At 36.7% G+C, this 27176-nt stretch overlaps 2 protein-coding genes across 2 annotated transcripts; both read right to left on the bottom strand.

Annotated features, from left to right (window-relative positions):
* Window positions 1-404: 404 nt before the first annotated feature.
* On the bottom strand, window positions 405-11081 carry ddr2b (discoidin domain receptor tyrosine kinase 2b). Its single transcript, XM_053497533.1, has 16 exons — window positions 11000-11081; window positions 8760-8862; window positions 8427-8655; window positions 7942-8089; window positions 7605-7707; window positions 7331-7514; window positions 6785-7025; window positions 5759-5824; window positions 5035-5171; window positions 4672-4870; window positions 4385-4596; window positions 2873-2994; window positions 2560-2757; window positions 2093-2327; window positions 1096-1245; window positions 405-905 (listed from the first exon to the last, which is right to left on the bottom strand). Exons 1-16 carry the CDS (start codon window positions 11058-11060, stop codon window positions 732-734), a joined length of 2562 nt encoding a protein of 853 aa, XP_053353508.1. The 5' UTR covers window positions 11061-11081; the 3' UTR covers window positions 405-731.
* A 7310-nt stretch (window positions 11082-18391) lies between these two features.
* On the bottom strand, window positions 18392-26126 carry nos1apb (nitric oxide synthase 1 (neuronal) adaptor protein b). The gene is made up of 11 exons (XM_053501098.1): window positions 26047-26126; window positions 25826-25959; window positions 25618-25689; window positions 23801-23893; window positions 23649-23707; window positions 22506-22614; window positions 22177-22255; window positions 20971-21086; window positions 20166-20318; window positions 19017-19185; window positions 18392-18922 (listed from the first exon to the last, which is right to left on the bottom strand). The coding sequence occupies exons 2-11, from the start codon at window positions 25901-25903 to the stop codon at window positions 18612-18614; spliced, it is 1239 nt and encodes a 412-aa protein (XP_053357073.1). The 5' UTR covers window positions 25904-25959; window positions 26047-26126; the 3' UTR covers window positions 18392-18611.
* Between the last annotated feature and the right edge of the window lie 1050 nt (window positions 26127-27176).

The raw sequence follows: 27176 nt of genomic DNA, 5'->3' as shown, positions 1-27176 counted from the left end.
TATGTTTGTGTGTTTAGATGGTTGGTTGTGTTTGTTGTATGTTTGCTTGGTTGGTTGGTTTTTTTTGTTTTAGTTCTGTCTAGTTTTGTTTAGTTGTTTGGTTTGATTTATTTAAAAAAATCAATAAAAAAATTTTGTTTGCTCGTTTTTGCATGTTTGTTTGTTTTTGTTTATTAGTTTCCACATCTTTGGTTCAGTTGCTTTTGTTCTGTTTGTTGTTTTCTATGGTCTGTTTGTTGGTTTGTTTGATGTTTTTCCCAAAAATAGGTAATTGTTTTGACTTGTTTGTTTGCAGTCTAACTCTTGATACCTTTTCAGGGTAAAAAGCTAACATTAATCTTTCTAATTAGGCATAAAAAAATCTTGATATGCTAAAAAAAAAATACTTACCAGAAAGCCTACCTACCCCATCCAACTAATTTAATAGACACATTAAAGTGACATAATACCACAATCACTAAAATATTTTAGATTATACACAACTGAACATCGTGCAGAATCGAAAATCAAGATGGTTTATTTATGAAATAAGATTGAAAGGAAGTGTGAAGAATAATGTCTGATGTATATTATGTGTAAACAATTAGCTATAATAATGAGCAAAAAACAAGAACAAGAAAAAAAACATTATATTCATACAAAATTCAGATATAACTCATGGAGCGATCAGCTTTTTACATCATTTATAACTTTTTTGACAGTTCCAACCCTACATTGCTGGAGGGAAAAGTTCAGAACTGCGTGTTTGTGTCAGATTCATCACTCAGAAGCTTTTCAGTCTGACATTCGAGTAGCGCTGCATGGATCTGCTCAAAAGTCGGACGTTCCTTGGCGTTTCTCCTCCAACAGCTGCGCATGAGGCTGTAGATGGCATCGGGGCAACTCAAAGGCTTCGGTAGGTACACCTGATAAAGTCAGAGTCATTAAACACGGGTGTTTATTAACAGGTCACACATGTGTAAAGACTGTCTAATCTGTCATTCCTATGGTATAAGGATGTAGTTTAATAGGAAAATGATTAACCTTAGGGAAGTAACTGTACAGAAAGTCCACACACACATTCGTGTTTTTGTATTTGGAGTTTTCAAGACTCACCTGCTTGTTCTGGTCTCGAAAGAACTCGCCCATGTTCTCAATCACTTGATCATCTGAGAGTTGGGAGTATGGCTGCTCTTTGCACAGAGTGACCATTTCCCACAGTGTTACACCGAAGGCCCAGACATCACTCGCCGTGGTGAATTTGCCCTGCATAAAAAAAACAGAACAGATGTAAATAAATGTATTGCAAAATACAAAAAAAAAAAACATACAGTGAGTGGCAATTCTTGTTGATGAAAGGGTTAAGAGGATTTCATTTTAGGTGATACTACCGCCATTCATGGCTTGGAGCCTAGACTGCAGATTGGGTGGGCTCTCTCAGGGGTGGTGGTGTGGCATACTCCCCCTGGCATCAATCATAGCTCATGCAAGTGGAAGATAGCGCTTTCCTCTGAGTGTTGGCTCATGCAAGTGGGTCTCAGAGGAAGCATGTAATATTTTTTCCCCTTACTCGTTGGTAGTTGTCACCTTGATAGGAGAGCGCCCTTACAGAGAAATGTGTGGCCATTGGACTAGTGATCAGGTTCAAACCCCAGGTTCACCACCAAGTTGCCACTGTTGGGCCCTTGAGCAAGGCCCTTAACCCTTAACTACTCAGATGTACTGTACTGTAATGAGATAAAAAATGTAGTAGTGTCTGCCAAAAAGGCATAAATATAAATGTACCAAATGTGGACAGTTGAAGGTTGGAAACCTGTGGGGAACCAGTGTCCAGGATACATTGGAGAACCAGGAGAATGATAACGAATTAGCCTGGGTATGGGTGGCCAGTAAGCAAAGTGCTTTTGGTTCTACTGTATCTATGACTTTCTTTAGTCTTTCACTTGTCTAGATATTTGAAACCAACATCTGCTACCTATAATAACTATCAACTTGTAAAAGGTCAGACTTTTCTATTTTAAGTAGGTGTAGATTTAAAAACGTTAAGTTGGCTTGATTTACCACCAACACAGCTTTCTCTTCTATTCCTACCAATCAGTACACTGGGTCCTACCAGCAGAACGCTCTCCCAGGACATCCAGCGGATAGGGAGCACGGCTCGGCCCTGGATGAGGTAGTAATCTCCACGATACAGGTTTCTGCTCATGCCGAAATCTGCTATCTTGATGGTGTGATTTGCTCCCACCAAACAATTCCGTGTCGCTAGGTCACGGTGCACAAAGTTCAGAGAAGATAGATACTTCATTCCCGAAGTGATCTGAGCAGCCATATTGATGAGGTCACCATGACTGCAAAAAAAGAGCAAGGTTATAATGAGCAATTTGTAAAGAATCTATAGAGCATGTTGCTAATGCAAACATGAGAAAAGTTACTTATGGTTGTAATAAGTAGGAACCCAGTTTATATTAAACTAGCTTCTTGATTCAACCAGATATATTATATACGTATATATCATATATATAGATATATTATATCCTTTGGTATAAAAACCCACATTCAGATTACAATCGTTTAAACAACCTGATGTTGGCTGTCAGCTCTTGGTCTTGTCCCAAATCTTCAAGTTCATAGTGAGAGAGGAACTGGTTGAGGTCTCCGTTCTCCATGTACTCCGTGATCATACACAGGGGGTCACTTTCTACACACACAGCCAACAGGCGAATAATGTTGGGGTCGCGCAACCTTGACATGATCCTGATCTCCTTTAAAAAGTCATTCCTGGGGAAAGATGTGGAATTCCGTACATAAAATGTACTTACAGTAGTTTATTCATGGCAACAAGGACTGGCGTTGTCTTCTATGCACCTTAAATGTTCAGAATCTTATATTGTACCTTGCATTTTTAGTTGCGTCCTCTCTAAGAATCTTCACAGCCACCAGAATAGGCTCCTCCCCAATATCACAGACATCGTCCTTCATAAAATCCTTCATTCCTTTTGCCTCACATAGATGAACCTGCAGATACCATCAGTATGTGGAATGCGTGTTTAGATCAGGGCTTCCTCATTCCTCCATTCTTCTACACCCTAATGATACCTCCTGATCATTATTGTTACCTCTTAATATATTTTAGGCTTGTGTTTTGTTAGTCCCTTAGTTAACCAGTCATATAGGCTCTAGCACATCTCCCATTGATAGCATATCATGATAGAGACCATGTGACCAAGGTTAGGAAATCCACCACCCAGTGGTTTGGCCTCTTCTAGCTGGTGTGTTTCCTGGTTGGAAGATTAACAGTTGGTCTACGAATCTTAACAGCAAAAAAAATGTCCAATAGATACCTTGATTTGTCATACTGCAAGGTCATCCGACTAGATAATGAAACTGAGTGACATAACCTTGGTGAGAAAACCTAGATTTAGCCCAGAATCATCTGGTCACCAATGCATACTGTAGCTGGCTTACTGTCAAAGCACTTAGTTCTTCCCAATCATAACAGGGGAAAAATGTCCTACACCTAATGGTGGAAGGAGATCTCTTGATTTGGGGCGCCAAGACTGATTCCCCCACATTGCTGTGGTATGCAGTAGAACGGCTTCCAGCTAGGGTAAAAATAATGCTCATTCTGTAGGAGCCCTTGTGTGTGTTTCTAAGTTCTCAAATGGTGATTAATTCTAAAGGGCCAGTACCAAATAAACAAGTGGTCATGCCTCTCTGTCTATATAGGGAGTTTGATTTGCTCATCATGGAAGCCACCAAAGGTCTTACAACGTCTGTGGTCTAGTTGTTGGATTCAGGAAACATATAAAAAAATCAGTAGTAGAAGAAGAGGCAAATCATGTATAGATGTCTCCTGTTGCCATTTGGCATTGTATTGTCCTCCCAAGAGAATTATCTGAGGTGACTATAGGAACTTCCTGTGAGGTTGCTATCAGGTTGAGTATGGTAGTTTGTGCATCCATGGAGTGATGGAAATACTAAAGGACAGGATTTTAATTTAAAAGTAAAAAATCTACACAGCATCTGTTGTTGGGGGAACACAAAGTACCCTTAAAGGTCCGGTACGTAACTTTTGACATCTGGTTTCCTGTTATTTAGTCTGGTCTCCTACACCCAGAAAATGGTTTCCCCAATAGTTCTTCTGGAATTTATATTTCTCATACTTTCCCTGATGTGGGAAACTCTTATAAGGTCCTAGTCTATTAGTACTCCTTACTATAAAGAGCTACCTCTCAACTCTAGAAAAATTTGTTTTTTTCATTCAACACTGAAGAGCTTTTGGGTTTCCTAGACACCATCTTATTTCTTATATTCCTTATCTCCAAATGTGTTCTATATATTCCAAAGTACAAACATGAAGTTTTTTTGTGTGTGTGTCCATGAAAAGCTCCACCTCTGCACTGACCTCACCAAACTGGCCTTCTCCAAGCTTGTCCTTAAATGTCAGATTCTCTCTGGGAAATTCCTCCAGAGCTCCATCTCGTCCAGGTGGCATGCTGATTGCTGCAATAGAATAACAATGACTGCTGGTTGCTTTTGGGATATCTGCTTCCGCATAAGGAGGGACGTCATCTTTAGTAGTGGATGGAAGCTGGTCAGGTGATTCAGAGGTGACTGCTGTGAAACATTTAAAACATTAAAAACTCCTAAGAAATATAGAGGAAGAGTAATATTAGGAATGTTGGCCCTCACCGAGATTTTCCATTGCCCGAAATTCGGGTGTTTTCCGTAACCGGCATGGCTCCTGGTACTCAGATCCCAGAGGGAACACTCCCTCGTATGTGCAGGTTGATTCAGAATCACTAGACAGTGACGACTGCCGATGAGAAAAAGCTTCTCTGCGGTCCGAGAGACGAGATCTTAATTCATCATCCAACATCCGACGTGAGGCCTGGAACCATTAGATTATATATTTTTTGGTTTTGTTTAAATAATAGCCTACTTACTTAGCATATTACCCATAATTTATAATATAACAATTTAGATTTTACCACCTTTTTTCTAAGAAATATGAAAATCTTCATACAAATTTGACATTTGACCAGAATGACTCACTTTTTCTAGCATCTTCTGCCAGACCTGTCTCCAGAGAATGATAATAATGATGGCCATCAAAATGAGGATGATGGCCACCAAGCAGCCTATGAGGATACGCGTGTTGCTGTCATCAACCTTATGGGTGGGATCGAGTCCTAGGGTAAATTATAAGTAAACAATCATTTGTAAAGTTCATACTGTATAAGTAAGCAAGTAGTAAAAAAAACAATTCAGGTCCATTAACAGCTATGTGTTTTGTCTTTCCTTGGTTTTACTTAACCAAATAATATTTAAGTTTATATAAGCTCAATTATGTTGTTGTTGTTAGTCTTTCAGGTTCTCCGATTGATGGGTCGCCACAGTGCACTGTCAATCCACACAACAATTGGGAGCAGGTTTTACAAGGGACAAGCACTGCATGCAGTGGCTGGGTGGTATTGGTGTGGCAAACCACTGAGGTAGGGCTCGAACCTAGAGCTCAAAACCCCAAACCAACAACCTAGAGCCGTAGCCACCTGAGCTCCCACTCCCCCCCATTACAAGACTGATTATAAAGATGGTTATTATAAGCTATGGTCCTTATTAGTAACTTTGGTTAAGTTGATGGCTGATTGAAACCAAGAACCATATCTTTGTTAGTTGACTACATTTTGTAATACTAAATTTAAGTGTAAGATATGAATAAGTCGATATGTTTTGCCCTTTTGTTTGTTAGTGTCAAAGCTAAAGTTAAATCCGTTACCTGGCTGCGTGCTTGTAGGATGGCCACGTTTTGTGGGAGCAAAAGATGTATTATACACTGCTGTATCTAGATTTGGGAAAAGAGAATTATTTTTAATCTCTCAGAGGATTTACTGTTTATTTGTATAGCACATTTTATACATAATGGTATTTCAAAGTGCTTTACATAAAAGAGAAGAAAGGTATTATAAAAAGAAATAGAAAATAATAGCACTTAAACTTTTACCTTTTTTAAAAAAAATATTTAAAATAAAAACAATAATAAAAACAGTTTGTGTTTTTATTTTATTCATTACTTCATGCATCATTACTAGGGCTGGGCGATACAGCAAAGAAAATGATCACGATATAATGTGTTATAACATTCGGTATCGGTAATTATTGAACATTTATAAATGCAGACCAGTAGAAAAAAAAAATTGAACCACTTTTTTTTTATTTACCAACATTACTAAGGCAAATATTTTTAATAGTCAAAAAGAAAAAATATTATTTATAAGTGTTAAAGAGACTCTTAAACTTAATAAATAAAATGTTACAAAGTATGTGCAATTGTAAAGTGTAAACACTGAACACTAAAGCGAACATTGAGGCAGATCAACATCTGTAAGATGTCAATAATAACAATACACAGTAAACCTCAAACTCTGTACACACAACAAATTATAATATTTATACAAATATTTAATATTTATCTAATTTCCTTCCTGCTGCGTGGCACGGCACTAATTTTTGCGTGTGTTATTCTGACTCAACGCGGCGTTTCCAGCGTAAGCTTATTGGCTCTTTCCTGGTCACTGGTGGCACGCTCATTCATTAGGAGATCTGATAGGCTGTTGAGATTAACTATTTAAAGCGAGATTAAGTCAGCCAGACGCATTTTAATAAAACTATAACGCTTCATACTGAACATTTTTTTTTCTATGGTTATCGACAATGGTGTACCGTCAATAAATACCGATACCGTTTTATCACCCAGCCCTAATTACTATGTTAGTGAATATGTTCATGTTTGTGAAGCTGTTACCTGACTGGAAAGCAATCTCACTGAACATCATCCAAGTGTCGCTGAAGGCAAACTGACACCTAATGGCATTGGCCATGCGATTCCCCAGAGACACTGTGACAAATCGAGCACTGGGACTTGTACTGTCTGCTTTGGGCTTGAATGAAACCGGCCTGGCTTCCCAGTCCGACTCCGAGTGGAAGTAACAGTTGACTTTCTGAAATATTCTCACCCCTGATGTGTACATGTTGCTGCAATGAACCTGAGTGGATAAACAAGGATGAGTGGGACAAAGCAAAAGGACTACCTTTGAGATATCAAACATCTTAAGTTAGATAAGAATCTTGGTTGTCTAAAATCTCAACAACAAACCCCACAACCACCAAGTTTCCACTGTTGGGCCCTTGAGCAAGGCCCTTAACCCTCAACTGCTCAGATGTGTAATGAGATAAAAATGTAAGTCGCTCTGGATAAGAGCGTCTGCCAAATGCCTAAATGTAAATGTAATTGATTTGGAATTTGTAAACAGTAAAACATATAGAACTTGAGGCAGAGCTCTATACCGACCTTCATTGATGTAAAGTTTCTCATGCGGTCGAACTCGAACGTCATTTCCACTGAGCCGCTGGAAAAGCTAGCATTACTCCAGCCCACATAGTCGTATCCAGGCCAAACACCATAGACATGGCTTTGAGTAAAATTGTCCAGACCCCAACTTCCATCGGTCAACTGCCCGAGACCCTCTGTCATGCTGAGGAATAAATCCAAGCGGTTGTTTCGTTTGTATTGTTCAACAAAATGCATCAAAGAATTATTGGCTGTAATTATAACGGATTATTACCTGTAACCCATGGCTCCATCGTATACGCTGTCATTAAGGTAGACTTGCTGTCCTCCAAAGGTCATCTCCTCTCCAGCAGGGCTGCTGTAGGACACAAGGCCATCTGGAAAAAAAAACTAAAAAGTTAATCTAGTCTGCCATGTAATAGGCTTAACCTTTTTCCTGTCTTTGTCCATTGGTCTACCAGGCTCCATCTCTATGTAATGAGACAGATGCAGCAGAGCTTTAATATTTTAGTCTCAAATCAATAACATTCATTCTAATCATGGCTAAAACATTCAGGATGAAGGTTTCCTGTAGAAAAAACACAGCACCGGACATTACAATGAAATCTGACCTAGCCACTCGCATCCATACAGCTCCACCCTCATACACACAGATGCGCTGGGATCGGTGACGGGCATGAATCTCACAAAGCGGGCGATGATTGGAGGCTCCAGGTCCTTCAGGACAATGTCATAGGCGTTCTTGTTGCCTTCGATGACCTAGAAAGGAAGACATGCAAAGAAGGTGACTATACCAAGAACCTAAAACTCAAAACCATCTTAAACTATCGTAAAATACTTTAGTTATGCCTTTTCAACTAATGATTAGAAGGTTGTGAGTTCTAATCCCAGCACCATCAAGCTGCTTCTGTTGTCCCCTTAACTTGTCAACTGCTCACTCATATCCTGCCTCCGATATAATTTGTTTTGGGTACATGACCTCCATGACATTAGTGTACTCATATCTGCTATCAGAAAACCTGGAGCAGTGAGATGTGGTTAGTCTGGAATTAATATTAATACTAACTGTCTTAAAAGAAATGCTCCATCAACATACCTGACTGCCCTTACGATCACGCCAGGAGACCCAGCGCAAGCCATCGCGGCTGTATTTAATCCGGTAGCGCTGCGCAAACTCGTTCCCCGCACCATCCGCATGACGCCCCTGCGTGCCCACCAATGTGACAAAGTGCAGAATGCGAAGGTCGATCTGCAGGAACTCCATTTGCCTCCTTGGACCATTTGCCTCTGGACACCACGCACCATCTCCATCATCGAAATCCAGTCTGTGATTAGGAATGAAGAAAGAAGCATGGAGGAAAGAACAATGTTTTCTATATATGACTATAACTATAAAAAGTATAATCTACCCATCTGCGGATGTACCCACCTGCCATATCTAGCTGCAGTAGACTCCGACCACTGGCTAGAAGCTGAGATGTCCTCATCCTGAATCTTGCCTCCAGTCATCCCCAGTGGATACCTGCATGTAGCTAAGAAACACACACAGACACACACTGATGCATTACTATCTTTACTACTAGAAGCTCCTTACCTTTTTCAGATGTATCATACAGATGAAATTTCAGGGCTACTCACTCGGCACATCTCATGCTCCTAAACACTTTTTCCTTTTTTTTTTTTCATTCCGTTTTGCTTGTTTTCAATGATGTGATCAAACACAGGCAGAAAATGAACTGTGTTATATGTTGGAGTATAATGGGTGGGTTTGTTTCAGCTAGTGACTTGAAGTTTTTTTTTTTTTTTTTCTTTTTGGGTGAAACAGACACAGTGCTCACACAGCCCACACCCCAAAGGTAAACACCCAAATACCAAATACCTTTCAGGAGGCCTCGCCATAGACACAGAGGGTCTTTATGTCATTCGCCAGCAAAAAAAAGCAGAACCTTCGAAGCGTCTTCATGAGATGTTAACTTTGACTGGTTAATGTTGCAAATTAAATTTTAAAACTTGAAAATTAAATTATGCCAAATTTTATATATGTGTCATTTTACAGCCCAGCATGCACATTTTTAAAGCATTTAGATTCATTTTGACATTTTACAGGTAATTTGTCCCTATAGGTTTAATACCTAAACTAGACTTGAAAAATGTTACCTTACTTTAAAAAAAAAAAAACTGTCTCGGTATGATCCTCTGCCCAGTGTAGCCTCAGAATAATATTATTTTCTGACAAGAGTAGACCTGGATGTGATATTCTACTGCTTTGGCCCATCCACCACAAAATGTGTGCATTCTGAGATGCTTTTCTTGCTCACCACGGTTGTAAAGTGTAGTTAGAAGTTGAAATTTTTATCATAAAACTACTTTTAGAAATTTTAATTCAATGTGTTTTTTATTTAGTGATTTATTTCCTACATTCTAGATCAAAACTTATTAATATATGATTTTATATTCAATTAGTTTTCACGACTATGAAATTTAGTAATTTAATAACAACAACAACAACAACAACAACACTCAGTTGTTATTTTAAGATGAAGCTCAGCTGTTCTGGAACGAATATGACAAGAACATTATTGTCAAGTGCATTCTCAAAACCCGTCAAGCACCATGATGAGACTGGATCTCAGTTTAGAGCCGTTATGAAGGCTTTACCTAGCATAGGTAGCAGACACATACTGTATCAACTGTAGAAAGAGGAAATGTAGAAAGAAAAAAATCAGGAAAGACCATGGAATTGGATGTTGGACTCGCATATAATTTTAGAGGTGTAGAAGGACAATTTCGTGTAGATGTGCATGTGTGTGTGTGTGCCCACATACATACATACATACATACATACATACATATTTTAGAGACCTGTAAAATTATGCTAGGCATCCTAGCCTTGTAACGTCTACTTGTGATGGCTTTCCTTATACTTTACTATGAAAAGTTGCTGGAAAAGTCCAAAAGGAGCAAATAAATGAATTAAACTCTGTGACTCCACTCGTCTTGTTAACCTTGGCGAGCTCAACAGTCGCTGGACCTCCCAACATGGCTTCCTTCATGCTCCAGTTCCATGTCAATGACCTCCCTGTTCCAGCCTGATGCTTAAAAAAGATGCTAAAGCTTTTGACGATGACCTGTAAAAAATAGTCTCTTATTTTTGCCATATGTCGAGCCTGAAAAAAATTCCTTTAGTGTATACGTATTCATGTCTTAATATAATATGGGTGCATGATGATGCAACGCATCGTCTTTTTATATTCATGAAGCCGTGATGTCAGGAAACTGGAAAAAATTAGCAGACTTGAAAGAATGAACTTGTCTGTACTGTGTATTTTGTTTTCATTACCACAATAAACAGTTACATACAGTGCCATTTCATTTGCTTGACAGGTTGTACATAAAATATAAAAATAAAACAATTAAGGTATGTGCTTAATATTATATATTAATATGAAGAATTATGTATAATATAATAATATTAATCATATATACTAATATTAATATGACTTAATATTATTAGTATTTAATAGGTATGTAGTAGTTAGAGTGTATTATAAGTTATGTGGAAAAAAGAATAAACCTCTGGGGTCAACATTTCTTTTTTTTAGTTTTTCACAAGAAAGCACATATTATATTACATCATATTATTGTTATATATTTATATTAAAATGATACCCGGATTGACTTGTGACCTCACTGCTGTGATGTAGATGAACAGAGTGAAGAAACATTGCATGATGGATAGTTTGCAGCTAGGACAATTGATCCGCCTGAAACAACAACAGAATAAAACAGAAATAAATATAAAATATATGCATATTTATGTAGTTATCACACTGTGTGTGAGTGAAAGAGAGAAATTAGTGTCCTTATATAGTAGGTTTTAACCTAAATTCCTATTTTCTACAATATACTGTATATATATATATATATATATATATATATATATATATATATAAAATCATCTTTTTTTTAATTAAGCAACCATAAACTGTATGATGTTGAAAAGACAATTACACCTAACTGTCTGTTTGTCTTTTTAATCTTTGACCCTATGTAGGAATGTGTGTATGTCTTGAACCCCTAACTTTTAGACATCTTGCTAACATGATCTTAGGATTTCCGACAGGATTTGTTTTCAGGTAATATTCCTAATATTATAAATATACTAATAAGCTTCCTAAAATTACTCAGATTCAAATCATTTATTGCTATGCTAACAGGTTTTCTGACAGGATTTGCCTAGTTTGCATTAGCAAGCTAACCAATCTGACAGGATTTTAAATTGTTATATAATTCATACAGTATTTGTAAATCTTAACCCTCATTTCTTTTAACATGTCTCAGACAATTTACAGAATCAAATCTGACAGATTTTTTTCTGTGCGTTTTCGTATTTATAAATTTGTTGGCTAATGTTAGAGCTAATCAGATGGCCAATCAAACACAATGTACTTTTAAACAGTAGCCCATTAGCTACCGTGACAGGACTTTTTATGGCATATTTACAGTATAAATCCTAATACTCTTTTCGTTACTATTATTTAACTACTTTTTGTGACATTTTTTATAAACTTTGACATATTTATTAAGATCCTTGATCAGCTAGCAAATATTAGCTAACCTAGTAGGCTATCATGCTATAATTATGCAGGTAATTATCCTGTCAGAATTTGGGAGAGAAGTTTAAAGGCATTTATAAAAAAAAAACTTTCAAAGATTGTTCATATATAATTTATTTTATTTGTTGTTATAAGCTAAGCTAAACAGGATTTCTGACAAGATTTTTGTCATAAACATACTGCAGAAATCAATATTCATAATGACAAAAGGGCACTTGTATTAGAAAGCCAGCTAATCTGACAGGATTTCAAAGAGAAAAGTCCAAATTTGTAAATCTTTTCTGTTGTCTTATTCATAAATTTGTTTGTTAATAAAGTTTAGCTACCCTGACAGAATAATACTCTTGATATATGTACTAACATCCTTGATCAGCTAGCTAACATTAGCTAACCTCATGGTATAATCATGGTATAATTATGCAGCTAATTATCAGCTAATCATTTTAAAGATTTTTTATTATTAATACGTCTGCTATTTTTATTCGATAGGATTTCTGATAAGATTTTTTTTCATATTCCAAGCTTTTCATAATCTTCTTTGATAATTTTAGCCAGCATTATCTAACCAAACATGATTTAACGGTAATATTAGCCAGCTAGCTAAACTGACAGGATAAGTGGATTATCATTAGGATTGCTTTTATAAAAGGTTAAAATATCCTTCTAATTCCACTCAGATTATTAACATGAGCACTTAATATATTGATAGTTTAGCTATAAACTAGCTAATCCAAATTAGCTAATGTACTGCTAATATTAGCCAAGTAACGATCGTATCACAGTTTCTAAGTGGATTTTTCCCTTTATATTTACTTTAATCTCCTGAAAAAGGTTAATAATCTTGATTTCTGCCTTTAGCAGGACCAATAACATAAGTAAATCTGACAGGATTTTCTTTGTCACATTCATAGCTGTAACTAATACTTTAAACTTAAAATTAGTTAGGTAGCAAGTACGAGCTACCCTGAAAGGATGTAATGCTATTATTAGCCAGGTAGCGAACCTGGCAATTTTTATCCATTATTTGCTCCTGTTGCAACTGTTTCTTATAAAAGAAAAATCTGATAAAACTTACGAACCAACAAAAAAATATAGGAACCTACTCAGAATATATTTTTAAATTCACAGTAGATTAAGCTTGTTAAGTTTACGATATCTTATGCAGAACTTCTTATTTTTTGAATATATTACAGAAAATCTGCTAGACATTTTGAGACAATTTTCCAGGCTGCTGCTCTAGACGTACTGTACAGTGTGCCCTTTGTAATAGAAATCTACACGATTTTAATAGAGAGTCACTTTTTTCATTGCTACTTCCTTGACGAGTCGCTGAAATATTTGCGTTACTGTTTGTAAACTGACCACAAACAGGGGGGAAAATATTCATATAACCATTTCAGAAAGTGCATTTTGACCTGTAAGTTCAAGTTGATCATCTTTTGCACAGTCCGTTTTGTAATAAGAATAGTATTATTATGAGTTAATCAAACACAGGAGGAGAACCTCTTCTCTCTTCTACAACATCAATCCAAATAAATGTGCTCAATATAAAGTAGTATACTGAACACACACGTACATGCTACTGTATCGGTATTGCATCTAATGTGCATCCTGCTGTCAGTTTACCAAGTACTGTCAGGCTGTATACAGTATTTCCCATGACACGTGATTGCATCAATATCAAACACAGTGAAAGCAGTTACTAATATTTATAATTTGTTCATCAAAACATACCATAGGTTTGTAATAAGCTCCATAACCACCGACTCCTAAAAGGAATTTCAGAACTGTATGTTATTCCATCAAGACCCGGTGCAGAGTGCAGCCCTGTTCTTTACAAATCAGCACTGAGAGAGAGGGAGAGAGAGAGAGAGAGAGCGAGAGAGAGAGTATATGTCTAGAGAAAAGCTCCCCACATAAGGCTTCAATTATGAGACATAGCAGCATTTACTAAACCACATATGCAGTATGCAGAAAGTGTGAAAGGTTGAAAAATTGTGTGTCGACTCACCAGGCTATTAAACATAATTGAGCGCACAATTTAATGTAGCCACTAGATACTAAATCATCAGCGCACTGATCAGCCAACAGTAACGCCACTGCCAGGTGAGTTGAATACCATTGATCATCAATTATATACAGCATTATGGGCACCCATGTCTGTAGGGACCAAAGGCCAGCCTGTCCAATTCCACAGAGAAGCCAATGCTTAAAAAATAAATTGATTTAAAAAGTCAATGCTGGGTATGATAGAAAGGTATCAGAACATCCAGTGCATCACAGGCCACCATACAAGGGATCCACTGTTAATATCCTGGTGCCAAAGCACAACCCCCAGAGTCCCCCAGTGTCAATGGGGAACCTTGATGTTACCACCATCACACTGAGAACATTCGCACTACAACATGCACAACTTGGCAGGAACATGTTAGAAAATGGCATGTAAGGATGTAGTATTGCTACAAGAGCTACCATAAAAAATGTCTGGTGAGAACTTGGTGGAAGTAAGACGCAGGAAGAACTTATTGAGGTCGTAGTAATGACAGTGTTGACTGGTAAACGGCATAACTAACACCTCTTAGAAACATCGATGACATACTACAAGCACAGCGTTGACAGGAAAGATCGGACAGCATTCTGACTGAGTTGTCATTGGGATGTCACTGCATTGTTGCTCCGTGAATGAAGTTCTCACAGCGATCTCGTCAGGATACTGCTATAATGGACCATGGTAAGTCCATTCCATGGTCCACAAGTTGACCAGTGGTGTCAAAAGTATTCACATTCATTACTTGAGTAGAAGTATAGATACTGTACTAGGGTTTAAAAACCCTAGTACAGTAAAAAAAGTAAAAGTGTAAAAGTACTGGTTTCAAAACTACTTAAAGTATAAAAGTAAAAGTAACGTAAGGAGGGAAAAGCATTAAGGATAAAAGCTTAGGCTGTGCCACGGGCCTATATACTGCACTAACACCTCATTAAAAAGAAGGAAAATGTGTTGTTTTTTGTTGTATTTTTTAACGGCCATAGTGATTTGGGATTCTGTATATGGCAATTAAAAAAGAATGCATTTTAGTACAATGCAAATACATTAAAGAACCATATATGTGTACTACTGAGCATTAACATGTTTCATGGAGAAGAAGATATGATAACTAGTTGCCTATGAGTATTTTAATGGTGCAAAAAGTCAAACTTTAGAGGCGTGTCATCGGTAACCTTTATTGGAATTTAAATGTACATCCAAGCTTAGCTGCAGGAATCTGTGAGGGCAACATACAAGAAAATTAGTGCACCCAGGGCAGGCTTAGTAACAATTACCCTTGTAGAAGGATTAATCCAAGTGATTAATAAAAAAAAATAATAATTAAAAAAAAAATATATATATATATATATACTTTTTTGTGTGATAAGTAGATGAAGATGTCCGTGATAGAAACTCAAGATTCGAGCAAAATGTCACAACCAAGCACCAGCGAGGAAGGTAACAGGAATTATTTTATGGATGTTTTTTTGTTTGTCTGTTTTTTGAATGACAAGCTGAAATATAATAGGAGTAACGAGGCTATTTTTGTAAATGTAAGGAGTAGAAGTAAAAAGTCGGCTGAAAAATAATTACTCCAGTAAAGTATAGATACCCAAAATTTCTACTTAAGTAAGGTAACGAAGTTTTTGTACTTCGTTACTTGACACATCTGGTTGCTACAGTGCTACAAGTCATTTAGGAAGCTAAATAGATATAACATATAATAAAGCTGTATAGTTGGTGTGTCTGTACTGTACATTAAAGATATTTGCAAAAAATATAATTCGAGGGGATGTAAGATGAGAAATAGAACACATCAAGATGGTTTTTAAAATTTTTGTCTGTCTATCTGTTTGTTTTAGCACGCATCATGTTAGAACTACTGAACAAATATTTATGGGGGGTTTCATATTTAGCTACGCTTGAGGTAAGATATTGGTTTTGTTTCATTGCAGTCTGCCTGTGGGGAAGAGAAGATATGCTAAATGTAAATGGGAAAAAAATCCACCTTGAAAAAATCAATAGTTAATTCCAAAATTCAACGGATGCCATTGTACTTTTTTAAAAACAATTAAATTCCACACAAACAAAGTCACGGGCACATCTAGTGTATCAGTAAAAATTATGTCCATGAAACAAGCAATATCTCAACTTAAGGTGATGTCGACACTACTACAGTATAGACTATAATGGACTATATCTGGAGACATTGCATAAAGAATCCAATTAATTAGTGCTAGATTTTTTTTGCAAGGTCTTTTACAGTTCACAAACATTTTTAGATTAATACTGTAGTGACATTAAACTGTCAGACAAATACAGCTAGTTGAGAATGCACATTGAGGACAAACACCTTGGTCAGAGTATATTCTTTTAATCTTCACCAGTCTACTCTTTCTCTATTGACTTTACAGTCATAAGCAGAGTTACATTTAAAGGCTCTGTTGTATCTTGCCTGAACTCCTGAAACAGTAAATCTGGTTTGATGACCTCATTTAGGCAGAGACTTGCTTTGGATGCGTGAAGAGTAGCTTTATTAAATGCAAACTGAAAAAAAAAAACAATAATCTATTTCCAAATGGTACGGATTTGTTAATAGTGTTAAAACAATTTGCACTCAAAAAATAAATCATCATTACTCTGTATTAAGGCCTGCCATGAATTTTCATTCTGCTATAGTCACTTGTTGCGAGCAAATCAAGGTTAAATGCTACGATCAGAGGATTTAAAGATGGTAAAAATCTAATCTTAGCTACTTGCATTGTTGTTACATATTCTCACTAGTAAGTAATTTCCGTTTAATCAGAACACTCTGAGCAATAATTAAAAGTATATTGAAAAAGCCACAAATGAACACAGAGATAAATGTGACAGTAAGCATGAGTACTAATAACAATAATAATAATAATAATAATAATAATAATAATAACTCAGGACACACTGGACTCATGAAGAAATAGACGAAATACACACTCATGCAACACTTCAATAAGAGAACGGGTTTCCCAGGAGTTTACAGATATACCACACGCATAAGCTGGAGCTTTTCACAAAGCTGTTAGTGATGTATTTTTTCTTACACCCTGCTGGCCGCCATGAGAACTACATCAGCAATAAAAACGCACACAATTAGAATACTATTTCTTTTGAGTCTTTTGAGTTGCCTTTTAGAGAAGCGTTGCAAGGAATACTCGAACTTAAATACAAAACAGAAACAAAGAAACCAGCCAGACGCATTTGCATTCTTCTTAATCCACTCAGACGGTGGTATCTGATACGAACAATCTGAACAAACAATATGGCAAATAAATTCCACAATAATTTCGTCAATTTCCACACAATATATCGGTCCTCTTTGTCCAGGTTGAAGGTACATATTTATTTTTGTACAATAGGGACCAGAAAGAGTGTAATTCTCCAATCTGAAATGTTCGACTGGTGTTTCATCCAATATACAGTAGATGCAGAAATTGCGGATGTCCAAAGTCAAGCGAAACAAAATTCACGCAGTGCAGGTACATGCAGGTCCACCGTAGACATCATGGAAGCTCAGATCATTAGCATGACAGTAATAGCAGAGACAGATCAAAGGCTTTAAATATTCACAGGACTATTGTCCATTGTATGCTTGTTTTTTTGTTTTTTTTGTCACACAGTGATGATGCCGGACGAGCACAGTGATTTTAGTCTCTATAACAGTTAAGCAAGTGATTCTCATTTTAACTGTAGTTACTTCCTGCACCATCATCTTGATCATTTTCAATCAGCCTCTGATTTGTTGGACCTGAAGTACAAAACAAAACGACAGTTCTCAAAACACAAAAACATGTCCTGAAACATAAAAACATTTCTCAAAACACAAAATTACATAAAAAGTAGGGGCAATATTTGTGAAATGATTTTGTGTTTTGTGACGTTTTTTTCTTTCATGAAATGTTTGTCTTTTTTTCGTGAAATGTTTTTGTGTTTTAATGTCATTATGTTTTTTATTTCAGGGCCATTATACTTTGATATTTATGAACAAATTGCAATTGATATTATTAAATAGACTAAAAAAAATTGACAAAAAAAATGTGCACCCTTAGAGATTCTCATTTTTTCTAGTGTGCATGAAAATAAACAAATAGAACTCAGTTTTGAAAGTTTGTTTTTCATTTACTACTATAATTAAATCAAGTCCGCTAGAATACTATGTTATAGTTTCCTCTTGTATTAGGGCAATGTCCTTGGTATTTTGTGATTTTTCCTAAGATTTAACCATTTGGGGAGGAATCCACAGTCAGACACTTTGCCTCATCAGTGCGTCGTGCGCAGTAAGATAGCCTTAAGCCTTATGTTTAACGTGGGATGAATATTTTCAGTAGTTAATGTGAAATTAACATGTCTAGGAACATTTACTGGGACTGCACCATATGTATTTTCTCTCATCAAAAAACAGCAGTGTCCCTCCAAGACACTTTTCAACAAAAAGTTCAGATAGTTTATCTTTCACGTATCCTTCTTAGTCATTAACGTCATAAACGTCAGTCCTAATCCAAATCCATTTGTAATTAATTTAATCCGTTCTCTCAAAACTCCCAACCATATGAAGCTTAATTGTATCTCCATCTCTGCTTACAGAACTTCAATCTTCAATCGCTCATTGGCCCCAGCTCTCCCTATCATCACTCTCGTCTGTATTGGACTCGTATCCGGATGCAATACTCGATTCCCTGAATCCAGGGAGCTCCAAAGTGCAGAAGAAGCGAGCCTCGGTTGGAGAACTTTCACTTTGCTCATCGTCTGGACCCTGGCCTGAATCCCTGTCCTGCTCTGGCTTCTTCTCACCATCCGCCGGTCCTGGAAAGAAGCCGAACGGATCCAGACGCACCACGTTGGGCTTCTTCGAGGGTGAGAAACGAGGGACGTTGTCTCTCAGAGCGATCTCCAACAGGCTGTCCTGAGATCCCACTGCAAGCGGGAGAATGTTACATTCAATAAAGTTGCTTTAATCGATAAAAATACTAAGCGTATTTTAGTAATCAAAAATAGAAATGAAGCTCACTGTTGGAGGAGGACGAGTGTGTGCGGAGTTCAAGCTCCTGGATGTGTTTGATTAGCATGGAGAGGTGCTGTAGGAGCTCGCCATTCTGCTGCAGGAGCTGCTGAGCTCGAACTTGAGCATCTGTTCTTGCCCGTGCCTCCAAACACAGCTGCTGTTGAAGCAGGACAGCCTGAAAGTAGCAAACAACAAAGACACTATAATATTTAAAAAAATTGTCCAATATGGATGACACAGAAATGGTCAGAGGTGCAAAGTTTTACGTTTTTTCCACTAGACTTGCTCAAGTCAATATACTGCTTGATATACTGTAGAATGTCCACAGTGGTGTGTGGTCACGATCCTTCCATGTACATTCAATATGCATGCTTGTGCACTGTCACTTACTGCTGGGAATGTCCACAGAGATACAGACAGGAAACTACCCATAGACCCTGTTGGTGTAATCCGGCTAGGATTCAATGGCAACTAACATGGATTTTGTTAACAGGGTGAGTATTCCTCAAGGGGGCAAGGGGCCTCAAGGGAAGGATGCCAATTGAAATGTGGAAACGTGGACATCCTATCCAATCCGAGGGCTTTCACGTTCAAATCTGTGTTACAATATGATTGGTATGCATTAACCAACGTCCTTGTCAACTGAAGTGAGATGGGTCAATCATGAACACCTGTGCACTTAGTTATTTAAGCATGTTAATCTGCCTTGCTATACAAGGAAACTAGCTGGCTTCATGTGTGTGGAAGGAAGCAAGGCATTACCCTTTACTCTTCCCATTGTATGATTGAAGTACGTTAGCTAGATAGTGGGTTGAAAGAGAATGAAACACAAAATTTGTGGTGTCCAAGAAGGTGAAACTGTAAATGATGCCCTGTGGATGACCCCAATGTCAACTGTGTTATTATAGGCATGATACTGGGATCCATTGGTAGCTTCATTAAATACAAACCCCCATCGACTTGATTGTCGGGTGCATCCCATGGGTTCATTGTTGGTGTATACTTTTTAAAACTTTTATTCATCAAAATCCAAATATTTTGTTGATGTTGCTGGGGATACATTTGGGATCAAAAGTAAGTGAAGCCATAGCATTAATTGACTTTAGAATGAATGATGTTTAATTGAATATTAATTGGTTCTGTGTGTGTGCTTGCCTGTGCTGATGCAGCCTGGCTCTTCTGTTCCTGCTGTTTGAGCTGTTTTTTCAGAAGCTGGACCCGGTGGTTCAGTGACAGGTGCTCTGGGACCGGAGACAACAGTCCTGACGGCTCAATTTCAACCACAGCATCTTCAGAGACCTGAGAAGACTTAATTCATAAAATGTACTCATTGATTTTAGCCTCAGGAAATCGATCGACTTGTTTCCAGTGGTTTGTCTTTTGAGTTTTAAGAAAACAATGAACTGTGTAGTTTCGGATGCCACATTATTATATTTTTTCTCGTGGTATATTAGATATTACATAACGGAAAAGCTTCTTATTTATCAGATAAAATAAATAAATTAGATTGAAATAAATCTTTGGAAATTAACTTTGAGATAAGCAATATTTTCTTATATATAAATAAATCAGTCACGGAGTGTCAACAGCCTGATAATGTAAAAGCTCAGATATAGGAGAGCTCACGATATGCAGCCTGTATATATTTTATTCATTATAGGTTTGATAGAGATGCTAAAACAACATACAACATTTATGCTGTAGGCTACATAATTCATTACAGCACTCAAAAAAGCATCTAAATCCCACATATCTGGTATCCAAATTGATTTCTTTGAAACTGTTTTTTTTTTTTACTTATAGCCAATCAGCAGTGCGATGCATAAAATCATGCAAATACTGTACATTTCGATTGAATCACTTGTTACACCCTTGAGATGGATCAGCTTCGAGAGCAGAAGATAACAAAACACCTACGCTTTCCTGTACGCATGCTTATCAATGTGTATCACGGCAATACCTTTACATCGGTCTTTTGCGTCGTCTCGTCTTGAGTGGTATCAGGATCTCCAGTGTCCTCCTCCTCCTCCTCCTCCCCGTCCTCTCCCCTCTCCTCCTCGCACTTCACCAACCAATCTGCCAACACAATTCAGCAAAACTGTGCTGGACGAATACGGTTAAAAGGATTTAATTCTCCTACACCTCTCAACTGAATCAGGAGGACTTTCTATGTGGAAAGAATCGCCTTCCTGTTTTGACCTGACAGCTTTCATTACCAGTGGTATCCACCAGAGTGTCCTAAGGTTAACAACAGGTACTGACAGGCACTGACAGCCTTCTGGCCACAACTTCTTACAGCTGTAGCTGATACCCCCTATCCACTCATCCAAATTTGTTGCGACTTTTGGAGAGCTTGGTATCGATTATTAATTGCACCCTCTATCGAGTCGTTATCTATTTTTAAGCATTGGTATCACCTCCTTACCTGTTCTGCAGCAAAAAACTAAAAAGCAAAAGATTTACAGTATATTGAAGTAATGACAAAATTAACAAAGTAATATTTCAAGGAAAAGTAAAGTAATGAAAGTAAAATTCAAAGTAATATTTTATATCTTGGTTTTAATTTGTCCAAACCAATCATATCTTCCTCAATTCCAATATGAACATCTCGAACATCTCGTCAGTAGCACAGTGGAATCAGTAAAACAGAGCTGTCTGATCTTATCTACAATGACCTTGTGCCTGTACAGGTTTTCATTCCAATCAAGTACCCTGATTCCACCAGTTTAACCAGTTCAATAAACTGAAAGCTTAGGACTAGTCTTTCTTAGGTGAAAGGAATAAAAAAAAAACTGCACCCATACCAGCCCTTTCTGGATAAGAATGGACACCATGGAACGTACTCTCTTTGGCCCCTGTCTGACCAGAAGTCTGCCATTTGATACTCCTGAGACCTCCTACAGGCATTCCTCTAGTGCAGTTTGGTATCTAAGTACATGGTCAAATGTAAAGCTAATTATGATCTATATAGTCCATATCTTTTCATGTTCCATCAGAATCAGAATGGTCTCTGCCACTGAGGTTATACCAAAGTCTGTCCATAAACTCCATCTCCTAAACCAATTTGTTTTGACTGATCTGATGAATCAAAGGTACATTTGTTGTAGAGAACAAAATTATCGACAAAAGATATTATTGTGACAATTGTTTTAGAGTATAGCCTTACCATCTACAGTGTCCAGGCTCTGTTTGTGACAAACCTCGAACGCCTGGCCGACTGTCTGCACAATTCTCATAGCCTGACTCTAACACAAGAGAAGGGAAAAGACGAGAAATGAACACAATTAAGTACAATTGCATTCATTGTTGATAAATGGGACTATACAGTACTCATATTTTTACATTCTACATTTCTTTTTAAAAATTGCAGACTTCGCAATTCTACAACATTTCTACATGAAGCTTGAATAAATAATATAAGGAAATGTGTCCACGTTCTACCAAACTTCAGTATCCAACCTCGATTACACGATAACTTGTGACTAGCTGACTGACCTTTCTCTTGGATTTGAACACGTTGCAGCGGAATACGTTGCTCTTCTTATCTTTTGCAATGTAACTGAAGATTTTAAGGTCTTGGGAGTCATGGGAGACGTAGAATATTCTGGGAATGGGGAAAAAATACATATAATACAATTGGATGCATATGAAAAAATTGTGTGTTACCCACGTACATCGCCATGGCATCAATTTTTGCAAGGTATTTAGTTACTTGCACAGGGGTGAAACGAACTAAACAATTATATTGGATGTTGCAAAAACCAATTTCAAATGGAAACTAGCTTTTATTTTATATAAGAAAGCTAGACCACATCTCCATTCGCCATGTAGCCTGACCTTATTGGTCCGTTCAGCGTTCATTATTAAATTAAGATTAAAAGAACTGCCTATAGACTATATGGACTTGTGGCAGATAAAACCTGCTCACTACCCCATATCCTCCTTCTCCTTGTAGTTTTTTCCAATTGTAGTAAAGTATTATGTATTATTTGCTAAGTCATTACTTTGTGTAATTTTAATAATGAATGAACCTACAGTTATGCCCTGATTAATGCTGAATAAGAGAAGAAATTGGAAGTTCAAGAACAGCTTCTGTTTTCACTATCTTGCATCTGGACCCTGGAAAGATGTTCTTATCTCACAACACTACTTTCTTTTCCCTGGAGCGAGCTTGAGTTTCCTTTCCAGGATTTAATAACAGTATTATCACTTATCAGAACGATTTAAAATAAAAGTCTAATCTTAGTGGGAAAACATTTTTAAAGGCATTTTCACACTCAAGTCCAGACCAAGAACCAAATTTGGCCCTTTGTAAAGGTGGCAGGTTTGTGTTCACATAGAGGAATTTGTTCTGCACCGTGCCTCGATTGCACAATTCAACACGTCGTTCTGATTGTGGTTTACTTTTTCAACATTAAAGCTGCAAAAAAAAAAAAAAGTATTTAAAAGATGCACAGCGTATCATCATGCAGGAACAACTGGAACTAGGAACATGAAGTAACATGAATAAGGGAGCAATCATCATTACTGTCAGATCCTGATCAGAACTTGAACCTGGGTTCTTATACTCATCAGGATCACAGATAATGATTAATTTGTTGATCAGAAATGATTGAGCTCTATCAATACAATTCTTACCTGTATATTGGATCCTGTGCCAGTGTTACATGACTTTCATCCCAGCTGTATGCATTTTTCTAGGGAAAATACGTAGCATTACAGTAATAATAAAAATAAGGGTTACAAATATGGAATATAAAAAAAAAAAATCAGAAAGTGCCTTTTAAGACCTTTTTTTTCTTATGCAACACCACTTTGACGCCATCCACCGCCACGACAAGGCTGACTTTCATCTTCTTGATGTTTTTTACTTTGAACTCATACTGAAGGAAAAACACAGAAAGAAAGATGGCATATTATATAACCTGGTCAACAGTAGCTCATTGGACTACAGGGTGGAAGGTCGCAGATTCGGACCCCACTATTGCCTAGTTGTTCCTGTTGGGCCCTTAAGCAAGGCCTTCAACTCCTCAGATATATAATAAGCCAGCATGCCATGAATGTGTGTACACATCAACAGCAGAAATCCCTTCTAACTTTATTTCTGTCTGGTACAAAGCAGATTTTTTTGAGCCGAGTAATGAAAAACCCAAAGACTGGCGAAAAACAATTTTTTTCCCCTCGTCTTGTCAAGAAAATCAGCATGAGCTCCTTGATTAATGATTTTCAGCTCCCTGCATAGAGCGACATGTTTTTAACCAGATGAACCCAGGCTGTCTATTAGGGAAACAAAAATAAAAAATGGAAAGGTTTTTGTTGTCAGAGCAAACTGGTGCAATGCTGCTGCCATAAATCTATAAGCCGACGGCACTGGAGCAAGTCCAAAATAAAAATGTATGCCCTTGGCTAGAAGCGCTCGGAAAAAGAATAGGTTCTTATCTCACAGTCACTGTGATGTGCATGTTTTTCTTGCTTTTACTTGGAGACTTAAATACATTAATGAAAATGAGAAATAGGGAAAATATATCTTTTATACTATATCTTTCTTGTCATTCTTGTGACTGTCTGAGTGAGTGATGAGTAAAACAGGAAGCAGTGGATCATCAGTGAATAAAATGTACCCTGTCGAGGGGAGTGGGGAAGTACCACTATCCGTACCTTTTAGAATATTTAAAGTTAATAATTTTTTAATGCATATTTAGACTGTAATTGTAGCAACACAGCACTATTTATTTTATTGTATAGGAGAAAATTGTTTAGTGTATTAGAAGTGTTCGACATTATGAGTATACAGTATTAGATTCCTGCTGTAGTATTTAAAAACGGATTAATATCCAAATATGAAAAAAAAAAATTAATTTCTTAAAAATAAATTGTTACAAGGGCAATTAAAGATATTTGATATTTTTAAAACCAACTGATTATTTTGTTTAAAAATTTATTTTATTTATTTGTATATTAATAAAATGTATAATGCTATAAACATTTTCTTATTTCCGTTTTCTTAATTAAAAAATTAAATTCTTAAATTTCTAGATTGTCACGTATAATCCTTGTATATTCTATTCTTATTTAAATATTTATTTTTATCTTTATTTTTTTTCAAATTTAGACAGCCATAAAAAAAACTTTTCCAAATTATTGGAAAATATTTTTTTTCAAAGGGTTTGATTATATAAAACATGCTTTGTAAAATTTATAAAAAAACCCATAAATTCATAAAACTTCAGAATCTATCTATCTATCTATCTATCTATCTATCTATCTATCTATCTATCTATCTAATAATTCCGCCCCCCATTACTATATTATAAAGCATTGATTCATGATTAAAAAAAATTGTGGAAAAATATTAAAATAAATAAAAAAAAAACAGTGAAAATTTAAATACAATCAATACATTATTAAGTTTTAGAATATATAGGAAAAAATGTTTAAGATACAAATAAAATTTTATAGAAAAGCAATTTTATATCACACACTTACTGTAGATAAAATCATCAATTTTAAGAATAATTTCTTACACTTGATTGACAAGTGAAGAAAACAACATTTTCAACAATTAAATTCCTAAATTAAAATTTGATTGAGGATTAAACCGTCTTACCCGGACCCTTCTCATGGCTGCCAGGATGTCCAGTCTGCTTTGGGGACGCACAATGTCCAAAGTGCCAATAAACTAGAAGGGGATGAAGGAGAATGGGGACTTGAGTATATCGCTTACACTCACGTCTACAGTACAATATGACCTGCTAACACACATAGACATTTAGCATATCAGAGCCTCGTCAGTAACACTATCCTGTCACACGCACCTTCACCTGGAAGGCGATGCCGCACTGGAAGCTGTCATCGCTGTCGTCCACCAGGTTATATTTTGTCTTCTCAGGCATCGTGCATGTGGTTGTTAGTGTGATGGAGTCGAATACGAGCCTTCACAGGAAGCCTCCTGTGATCACAATAATCCTATTCATTTCCCCACTTTAACAGATCTCTCTTTATTTCGCAATAATACTAATGATAAGCAGCAACTGACCTGATAAACACGAGAGAGGAATCCTCTGCAGCTGCCAGTCGTGCATCCGCTCGCCGCATCCAGCTGTTTTATGATTGCAGCCTCTCCTCTTCTTGCCTAAGATGTTTGGGAAGCCAGGAGATGCTGGATGGGATTTGTTATGAAAAGCTGACATCTAGTGGTAGATCCAGTGCTTATCCTCCATGACTGGAAGTGGAGCATCCAGTGCTGCTGTAACTGTAGGGGTTTTTCCCATCGCTTCAACCAGTGGTGCCACCAAATTCACTCTATTTCGCAAGTCTTATAAAGTTCCTCCATACTTTTTCCATATTTCTCCATAGTTTTTTTTTTTTTTTTGGTACAAGCTGATTTTGGTGTAATCGGTCCAAAAATTTCTGAAACTTCTCCAGCAAAGTTTATTCTGGCCTTTATGTTCATGAGCGTTCATACTGGTTCAATAGTGTTCCTTTTCACTATCAGATTTCTGACGTAATCCACCTTTAAAATTCACAGGTGTTTCGTCACTAGAGCAGCTTGGATGTAATCAAAATAAATGCCTATACTATAAATGGCTATTTTTATAGTGTAAACCCTAAATATGCTCACAAAACCCTTTAATTTTTTTTCAATCTCAGCTTAATACATTACTCTTAAAATAAAAATAAAAATAAAGGTAAACTCTGTATAATAAAGGTACTGTATTGCTGTGTCTCTCATAGTGCTAGAATGTAAAATATCCATGTCACTCATGTGTGTTTTCTTAGGATTCAGTACTGTAAAGTGAATATGGTATATAATAATAATTCACCATCACGAGCTGCGTTTTTTCTCTACGGTTGCTTTGTTTTTCTTCTACAGTACCAAAAAAATTATACGATATTATATTTTATATGGACATTTAGCTTGAATTTATATTAATATTAATGTTAGTAAATTAGTCAATGATATTGTTCTTAGCGTTAAAACACATGAAAATTTATATATCGCCACAAAAAAAATTACAGAGGATATTTGCGTTTTTTTCTCTCTCAAATTTCATGCAAAAATTATTAGTTTGGTTCTAAGAAAAACATTGCGAATGATCGAGGCCGCAGTCATTCCAGTCCTTTTGCTGTTGCTGAGCTCGCCATATAATTCTTTCTTTTTATGAA

The sequence above is a fragment of the Clarias gariepinus genome, chromosome 1, assembly GCF_024256425.1.
Source record: "Clarias gariepinus isolate MV-2021 ecotype Netherlands chromosome 1, CGAR_prim_01v2, whole genome shotgun sequence".
NCBI classification, from domain to species: Eukaryota; Metazoa; Chordata; class Actinopteri; order Siluriformes; family Clariidae; genus Clarias; species Clarias gariepinus.
This window is presented reverse-complemented; position numbering and strand designations above follow the sequence as displayed.